General features: G+C 32.9%; 1 protein-coding gene across 1 annotated transcript; it reads left to right on the forward strand.

Annotated features, from left to right (window-relative positions):
* The first annotated feature begins 230 nt into the window (after window positions 1–230).
* On the forward strand, window positions 231–9,614 carry LOC129315307 (TMV resistance protein N-like). Its single transcript, XM_054958912.1, has 10 exons — window positions 231–759; window positions 1,982–3,092; window positions 3,746–4,033; window positions 4,218–5,204; window positions 5,829–6,377; window positions 7,203–7,393; window positions 7,557–7,608; window positions 8,662–8,762; window positions 8,852–8,948; window positions 9,159–9,614. Exons 1-9 carry the CDS (start codon window positions 248–250, stop codon window positions 8,928–8,930), a joined length of 3,870 nt encoding a protein of 1,289 aa, XP_054814887.1. The 5' UTR covers window positions 231–247; the 3' UTR covers window positions 8,931–8,948; window positions 9,159–9,614.
* The last annotated feature ends 650 nt before the right edge of the window (window positions 9,615–10,264 follow it).

The following is a 10,264-nucleotide window of genomic DNA, read 5'->3' on the forward strand; positions in this document are numbered from 1 at the left end:
GTGCTTGTATACTGATTGATTAATTAAGTTTCTAATATGTGTATATATATAGAATACATATTCTTAAAGTAAATATGGCGATTGATAGGGATGAAATAAATTAAATAAGGAAAAGATCCGGTCGCATATTGTAAAGATTGTCCCTGTTTGCCAAATTGCAGGTCAACTCTGCACTAGCATAAATTAAGAACCATAGTTGAATTAAGCACTAAATTTTGATTCAAGTTACATGCTCAGTTGTTCTTGGATGGCAAGTGAGAAAGAAGCATATTCGTCAAAGTCTTCTGACTCCAATTATACATTCCAAAACTGGAAGTACGATGCGTTCTTGAGTTTCAGGGGCAAAGATACTCGAAAAGGTTTTACGGATCACTTGTATTCTGCCCTACGTAAGAGTGGATTTGGAGTTTTTAGAGACAAGGAAGGATTCAAAAGGGGAGAAACTATCTCAGAAAAACTCAAAGAAACAATTGAACGATCTCGCTTTGCAATTGTTGTCGTGTCAAGAAATTATGCTTCCTCTTGGTGGTGTTTAGATGAGCTTCAACATATTCTTGCTACAAGAAATAAACCAAGTCAACAAGTTCTTCCCATCTTTTATCAAGTAAGTCCATCGGATGTAAGACATCAAGGAGGAAGCTTTGGTGAAGCTTTTGATGAGCTTCAAAAGAAGTTCCAAGATGACAAGGAGAAGATCAGAAAATGGAGAGATTCTCTTACCCAACTTGCTGATTTATCTGGTTGGGTTTCTGAGCAATGGTAATTTTTAACGTTAAAATTGTGTGTGTGTGTGTGTGTAACTGTTTATATTTGCATAGTATGGAAATTCGGGTTAACCTGCCTGATTGGATCATTAAATTGTTAAAGGAGTGTCTTGATCAGTTTAATAAAATGATTTGTATATGACCAGTTTGATTATAGTTTGACTATAATGTTGATTATTAACCCTTAAACGAATGCATTGATCGGTACAATAATCAATCTAGTTTTTAATATCTTGTATTCTTGTATCAACTCATGCAACACTGCATGTGGGTATTCAGTTGTGAAGAGAAAAAATGTTTTTTTTTCCTTTTACTGTGAGATGGAAATTTTAATTGTGAAAAAGTATTACACTTCACATTCATAAAATTGTAATTAATGTCTTTTACTGTTTATCTATCTTTCTTCCCATTCATGTTTGGTGTTACTCAAAAAATGATTCATCCAATAAACATTCCATGTTAAAAAAAGATCCCTCGATGCTATATATAAATTATTTTCTAGAAAAAGTTGACAGTCATTTTTATAAGTCACCTCGCATATAAAAAAAAGTTATTAATTACTTTCTTTCAATTTGACTGTTTTACAGTTTACCATCTATGAGTAATGTAAAAGGTTATATAGGAAAACGAAAGTGTGTTTAAAAATGAAGTATTTTTTCTTTTTATGTTTTCGAAGGTCGTACTCTAGGTGCTCTTTTTTTGCTTTTTACTGATTAGCGTGTAATAACTCTTTCTTTTAATCAATAAAATGGGCTCTCTTTTGTGGGGGGAAAAAAGATCATAATAAAGGTATAAAGGGTAAACTAGAAACTCCCCCCTTTAGACAACATCAATAATTTAATCATCTCTCCGTAAGGTAGTTAGAAGTGACTTATATATAATATCAGAGGAAGCATTATTTTAAATTATTCATTACAAAATTTTAAAATTATTGTAAAAATAAAGAAAAAGCCTTGTTTCTCAGATAAAATGTTTAGAACGTAATTCTCTATTTATCATTACTGAATTTTTTGTCTTCACATTAAAATTTGGGGTGTTGACAGTCAATTTCTAACCTCCAACTAAACTATTAATTCTCTAAATATCATTACTAAATTTCTGGTCTTCACAGTAAAGACAAGTGGACTCGTGCATGCATGTTTGTCTTTGATCTTCTCAACTTATATTTTATATGTGAGTTGATGGACATTTCCTCTTACCATACTTGTACTTTACAGGTACGAATCACAACTTATTGAAAGTGTGGTTGAACAGTTATGGAACCACTTCCATGTTAACTTGCCACATACAATCAACGATGATAAGCTAATTGGTATTGACTGGAGAATTCGTGAAATAGAATTCTTTCTGTCAAAGAAGCTTGACGAAGTCAAGTTTGTAGGAATATGGGGTATGGGCGGGGTTGGCAAGACAACTCTTGCAGGAGCTATTTATGAGAAGTTGCACGATGAATTTGATTTTCATTGTTTTCTCGCCAATGTTAGGGAGGTTTCAGAAAGATTTGGGTTAGCTTCTTTGCAAAGAAAACTAGTTTCACATCTTAGAAAAGAAAACAAAGAAATTGAAGACATTTTCATAGTAAAGAATACAATAAAATACCATTTTCGCAATAAAAAGCTTTTGCTTATCCTTGATGATGTAAGTTCTATAGACCAATTGGAGAGCCTTGCTGGAAGCATGGAGTGGTTTGGTGCTGGGAGTAGAGTACTTATAACAACCAGAGATGTCCACTTACTTAGGTTACATCATGTGGATTCAATATACGAGGTTACGCCAATGAACAAGGATGAATCTCTTCAACTTTTTCACCTAAAAGCATTTACAAGAGATCAAGCCGATGACCAGGACCTTCTGGAGAAGTCTAAATTAGTCATTAGCTATGCAGAAGGCCTTCCTTTGGCTCTCTGTGTTTTGGGCTCCTTTTTTTGTGGAAGAAGTGCAGATGAATGGGAAAAGTCTCTGGATATGTTGAAGGAAGATTCAAATAATCAAATTTTTAAGATACTCAAAATAAGTTATGATGCATTAAGCCCTAAAGAAAAAGCAATATTTCTTGATATTGCTTGTTTTTTTAATATATGGGGAAAAGATGAAGTAACAGAAATATTGGAAAGTTCCGGTCTTCCGGCAACAATTGGTATCCCTAATCTTATCAAAAAATCTTTGCTTGATGAAGTTGAGGTTGGCTATAGCAAGTATATAAAGATGCACAATTTGATTCAAGATATGGGTAGGAGTATTGTTCGTGAAGAATCTCCTGTACATGTTGAAAGGCGCAGTAGATTGTGGTCTACCGAGGACATTGTGCAAGTACTAGAACGAGATTCGGTGAGTAATTAATTTCTGGAAACACTTGATAGCATGCATGTTTGGTACGTGAAAAGTGTTTTCTAGAAAGAAAATATGTACCTACTTTTTTTTTTTTAAGAAAAAACTTACCAATTAATTTTTTACCTGCCAAACATTGCATCATAATTATGATGATGATGATGATGATGTTGTCATTGAGTTTTTATATGCTTTAATTTATTGGCACTGGAGCTAATTTGGGTGGGGGGAGAAGAGAGAACAATATCTTACTTTGACAAAATATTATATTATTCCTTGACAATGAATACAAAGACAATGACAATGGCCTTATTTATAGTAGTTTATAAAGGTCTTCTCTCAAGCAATGCATTCAAAATTAATGAAATGAGAGTTATAAACAGCTTAATGAGGGATTACAATTACTTGTTGAGATAAATAGGATTATAATGGAGGAGTTATGAACATTAAAAGCACTTATTGGGGAGTTTATGGAAGTTACAAATAATTAGTATAGTTCATAAGCATGAGAGTCAGAGAGACAGTGGGGTTATGGTCATGGAGACTAAGCATTCAATTCTGTTTCATTTATATTTAGCTTATGTATATATACATATTTATATTTATATATGTTTTTATGATATTTCTCTTGGGAATTAATGTTTTCTCATCAGGGGACCGATGCAATAGAAGGTATAGTTTTGCCTTTTAGTTATGACAACGGCAGAACAGATTGGAATCCTAACGCCTTTTCAAACATGAGTCGGCTTCGAATACTCATCATATCATCAAGTATTAATGTCTGCCTTCCCTTTGGTCTGAAAGACTTACCTTGCAAATTAAAAGTTCTCGATTGGCATGAATGTCCTCTACAAACTCTTCCGTTGGATGAGGAAGTGCGTAAACTTGTACATCTCAGAATGAAAAATAGCAAAATAAAGCGACTTTGGCATGGTGGCAAAGTAAGTTACTTTGAGCATTACTCCCTCCGGTCCTTATTTTAAGGTGCCCTTCTTTGCTTTTGGTAAAGAGGTTAAACGTGATTTATAATAAGGACCAGAGGGAGTATCTCAAATGCACCACTCAATGGATTAATTAAGCATTAACTTAAGTATATTTTTTTTATAGCTTTTTTTTTTTAATCAGCAGATGGAGAATCTCAAGTTTTTGGACTTGAGCCATTCCAAACAACTCACTGAAGCTCCACAATTCTCAAGATTTCAAAAACTAGAAAGATTAGTTCTTGAAGGATGTAAGGAACTTGTTCAAATTGATCCTTCTCTTGGCCAGCTCAAAAGTCTTGTTGAAGTCAATCTTAAAGATTGCAAAAATCTTAAAAGCCTTCCAAGAGAATTGGAAATGGCATCTCTGAGAGAATTTGTTCTTTGTGGCTGCACTAAAGTTAAGAAACTTCCAAATTTTGGAGAATGCATGAAAAATCTCTTAGTACTTGATGTTAAGGAGACAAATATAGCCGAACTTCCTGAGTCACTTGGATCACTAACTAATCTGGAAACTTTGGATTTAAGAGGTTGCCAAAATCTTGTTAGTCTACCCCATAACATCCAGAAATTGAAGTGTCTGAAAGTTCTTGATATTTCTAATTGCTCAAATTTATCAAAACTTCCAAAAAGCTTGAATGGAAATAAAGCCTTGGAAAAGCTTGATGCAAGTGGAACAACTATCACAGAAGTACCTTCTTCTATTGGTTCCTTAGAAAAACTCAAGATATTGTCACTTCATGGATTGAAAAAGCCAACATCCAAATCATGGATCAAGAGGTATTCATTTCCTAAGGGCTTAAAATTGCCTACATCAATCTTCAGCATTAAATCACTAGAAGAATTGGATCTAAGCCAGTGCAATATTCATGATGGATTCCTTCCGAATGATCTCAATGGCATGTCATCATTATGGAAATTAGATCTAAGTGGAAACAACTTCACGAATCTACCTACTGGTTGCATTTCTAAGCTCTTGAATCTACGATTTCTATACTTGAATTCCTGCCCAAGGCTTCAATTGTTGCCTAAGCCTTCACCAGGTTTAGATCTAATGGACGCTAGAGGTTGTACTTCATTGCCAACCTTGTCAGAAGAAAGATTATTACATCTCTTTGCTTCAATTGATCAGGTATACATATTTGTCTATATATCCATTATTATGTATCTGTCTAGAAATCTCGCAAATACAAGTAATATATATAAATTCAAGAGACTCTTATACAAAGCATCCTAATTTTTTTAGACGAGCTCTCCCTTATATATACATAGATATAAGAAAGTTTAGGAGAGTTAAATCCAAAGAGCTTACCAAGATGGGGGCATGCCTTCAGATTCAAAGAGCTAGATCACCTACCAACAAAATCATCATATTAACTGTGGAATTTGATTTTACAACTTTGTGAATTATGTGCCAAATCTTTTATCAACTGGACCAACTCTCCCTCTAAACTTATAACAATGAATCCCTATCTATAAAAACAAATTCACAAACACACATGGATGCTCTCACTCCTTTCCTTTTATAAACGAGTCAATTAAACACACACAAACATCTAGCCAAACACACCCACCCACACACAAGTACATATTTGAACATGTGGCTGATCTCTCACAAAGATATATATATATATATATGTATAGTTTTATGTCACTGAACCCAAAGGTCTTTGGCGCACGCACTCTCACTATTTAATGCTTGCTAATTGTATATATTCTTTGACACATGATGACATGAGAAATTTGTGTTTTTTAGGGTGGACAATACGCGGAATGGAAGCCACATAGATTGAATGCTAACTCATGGGCATCACTATCAATTAAAACCTTCTCGGTGACTATCCCAGGAAGTGAAATACCGTTGTGGTTTCAGAGCCAAAAATCTATTTGCCAGGATAAGGAATATGAAAGTTCAATCATTGTGGACGTCCCACCTTCTGATTGGCTTGGATTTGCACTGTGTACTGTGCTTGAAAATGACATGTTTTATTCCACTACTGAAGCCGACCAAAATGTATTTTGTTGGCGTTATTACTTTGTTAAAGCTTCCTATGATAAGTTCGTGTTCTTACAAGGAAGGGATCGAAAACTGGAGAAGCCAATAAATTTTCCCCACCTTTGGATCTTGTTTGGACAGATTGGGAAGCAAACGTGCTCGAGTTTATCAATGGATTACAGCCGATTTCACTTGAAATTTGATGCTGAAAGGAAAGATGGACTCAATTATGTTAGGTGTGGGTGGCGTGTCATGAGCAAGATGGATTTTGAAAGCCTCCTCGTAGCAATGGAAGTGCACGAAAATCAAGTAAATCACTTTCCATGTATATTATCTATTTTCTTATTTTTAGCCTAATTATATTGTTTTTAATTATTTCTTTATCTAAGGTGTCAAAATAAAAGTTGATTTGGTTAGAAGTTCAAATCCTAGTCCTTGTATACGTAGCATTTTAATTAGGAAAGGTCTGTCATTTTTCTTCAATACCTCAAGGAAATAATCTATATTGTCCACAGGGTCTACTCCTTGTGTTATAAATATATATATATATATATATAATGTTGTTTCATTTTTTACCCTTATAATTTTAGTAACTTTCTTGTAACTTGAGTAAAGTATGATGAGGTTTGATTTAATTAACGAGGGTATAATTTAAAGGTATAATTAAAACAATCTAACCATTTTTTTATCTGTATGAAAAATGTCATCTTATATGAAGGACAAGAAGGAACACTGTCTAATTATATCCTCATCGATAATCACTAATTAATTATAATGAGCCAGGAGACACACACACACACATGCACACACACACAATGTAAAAACCTATAAAATTCACCTCCACATAAATAAAATATCTCTCCAAGTTTCAAATGTCCTAACAAGCCATTTGAGTCTTATGGCCGAATAAAAAAAGACTCTTGATTTGTATATATGGACAGAAATTTAAAACTTGCTTTCATTCACCAATCAAAGTGACTTTCTTTTCTTCCTATTAATTTACACTCTTTCCTACATTTATAATTTTAATATTTAGACTATTTGACTAGAGAGGAACCGATCATAAGCTGTTAATAATAAATGTTCAATAATTATTTTGCAAGATATACTCATAGATTGTGCCATGTTTTAAAGGAAAATGCATGGTGCCATGAAGCACAAGAGCAAGGACAACGCAACTTCTCAGATGGTGATCAGAGCTATCAAATTCAAACCTTAGCCGACAAAGGTAAAAAACCTGAGGCTCCAGAGTCATCTGCTCCTATGTTAGAAGATGAAGTCAGATTAAATGATTCATTGACTCCACATATTATGGACAATGCGAGGTACAAGATATATATATATATATATATATATGAAATATGATATTGCCGTCTTTTAATCTATTCATTATAAGTTTCCAAGTTTTGATCATTATTATTTAATCTTCCAAATTCACACATATGGTTTTTAAATAACATTAACTCTTATGCTCCGACATTACTGTAGTGATCGTGACTTTGCTCCACTAGCCGTGGTCCAGTCATTTGAGATTACTCAGGTATGTTCTCTAAGAACTGAGGAGTAATCGATTTCTCCATCCACCCCTATATATAAGATGTTTTTTTAACTGAATCCTGTATACAGATAAAAGTTAATTAGTTATTTAATAAAAGCACATAAATATGTCGTAAGAATTGTAGAAGAAAAATGGGGCGCTGGTCAACCAATGAAGTAAATAAGATGGTTATCTCATTAGAACCTCCTTTGAACATCTAACAATCTCTTGAAAGAAGATAAACCAATTGGAGGATAAGAGCGTGTTTGTTTTCTATCCTTAAAAACTGTTTTCTATTTTTAAAAATAAACAAAAATTAAAAACTCATTTAGATAAATATTTTTAATTTAATTATTGTAAAAACTATTCTCATTTTTTTCTTAAAAATAACAAAATATAAACATCTTAAAAGCTGTTTTTGTTTTATTTTCTTACTTCAAAATATTCTTCATTTGATTTTTAAAAGTTATAGTTAGCTTGACCAATTACTATCATGAGCCACCACTAATGACAGTCATTGTTAGCTAATTTTTAATTCTAATTCTAATTATTTTTTAATTAACATAACCAAACATATTTTCATTTCCTTTTATTTCCAAAATAATTTTTAAAAATTGATTTATAAAATAGTTTTTTAAAGCAAAGTGAGAACAAGGCCACACAAGCTTTACGTTTCTGTACCCCATCATTAGTTTCAATTTTCAGAGCGTTGTAAGTGAAATACACAATTAATAACTCTTCCCCTTTCCAAGATAATAAGGGCAAAATTATCTATTAAAAATATCATGACACGCCTTATGCTTAAGAACAAAATAAGCTTCTAAAGAACATCTTATATATATGATTTCAAGAGAGTATATCTTAGTTAGTCTGATTTAAGAGTTTTATATGCTCAACTTCTTCTTGACATGTTACCATGAAACTCTCTAAAATTGAATTTTGATGAGTTGGAACCAGGAGGGTAATCAATGAAATAATCGGCAAATGTCACAAATCCATAAATATACATATTTGAATCTGCATTTTGGAGCATTTGTCTGACTCATAATATTTAAGGTAAGCACACACTGCTGTGAAGCTGAGGAACAAGGACAACAGAGTCTGTCACCAAGTGAGAACTTAAATGATTCACAAACACAGTTCATGGACGATGCAAGGTACAAGACATTTATATGAAATATGAATTAATATCTTTATGATTTACGATGTTACGACATTGACCATGTTCATGCCCATGCAAACTCAGCCTAGCCATTGCAACGCCAACTAACGCCATCGATTCTCCTTCTCCGTCGAACAGCCTTCAACCCGGGCCATCATCTTAGTGTGCGACTACAACTCAGGTATGACTTTAATATGATCTGACAAGTACCTTGCTGAATCCTAAAAATGGGACTGGGTCTAGATGAGTCCATAGGAACTTGGTGACAGGCATTATTTTGATTTCTGAAATCAGCCCTCACACCAACTTTGATTTATACAACTAACTGTGATTGGGTCTTCTAAGTATGGTCCGCTCTTTTATGATCGATGTTATATTAATTCTGTAATAGGAAGCAACAATTTCCACTGATGATTCAATTGAAGCTACGCACACAAGTTCATATTTCGGGTGAGAGAAATCATTCTGCTGGTGATGATAAACCTGTGGATAATTACATTTCCGAGGCTTACCCACCAAAGTATGAACGAACAAGTGCTCAGGAGATACATGATGAACTTTCCAAAGTGTCTGACTTGAACGACGCCGAGTTTATGGAAATTTATAATATGCTTATTCATGATGAAAGAAAGTTTGAGGCATTTAAGGCTCTTCGACTTCCTGAATTAAGAAAAGCATGGCTGTTGATGCAAATTAATAAACTGTAAATTTGTAATCTTCGTAAACCTTTGCTACCAAATCATTAATTGTGCTAGTTTACCATTGTGTTATATATTCTTGTTTCAAACATGAATTGTCGATGGAACTGCATCTGGAGATATGATAATTTTTTAATATATTGATGATATATATACTTTGTTGTATATCAACTTTAATTATTACTTATCAATAACATAAATCATCAGTAAAATCAAGATACTATCATTAATAAAACAATTGTTATATATAAAAAATAGAATTGACAAGAATGTTTATATGACTCATAAAGGAATAATATTAAAATTGAAGGAAAGAATTTTATAAACACTTATTAAAAATTCATTCGGGACACTACCCACTCATCCTACACATTTTCAAATATCTCTATAGCTTGCTCCTTTTTAAGCTTCTCACTTATACTTTGTGCTACTCATTACCTAATCAAACAAACTAATAAGCTAATAATACTAAGCTTCCCGTGCTACAACTCTATCTATTTATGCTTTATTTAAATATCCACAAGATTTTCCTAAACCTTGTTTATTCTTAATTCAACTATCTCAAACCATGATCTCTTCCAAATTCTTTAAATCTGATAATAATAACTCCAATAATTCATTGGCTATGCAGTTCTTATTAATTTTGTAGAATATAAAGGATCTTGATTCTAAAGCCATAGTATTCACTCAGCCATGCATCGACCAAGCCAAATCAACAATTTTAAATGATTTATCACTCTAGTATAGAAGAGAAATCTGAAACAGAAATATAACCTCTATAATTTCCTTTAACAAAAAG

This window comes from Prosopis cineraria, unplaced genomic scaffold (genome assembly GCF_029017545.1).
Source record: "Prosopis cineraria cultivar Desert tree isolate PC_DT_omini unplaced genomic scaffold, ASM2901754v1 PC7, whole genome shotgun sequence".
Lineage (NCBI taxonomy): Eukaryota > Viridiplantae > Streptophyta > Magnoliopsida > Fabales > Fabaceae > Prosopis > Prosopis cineraria.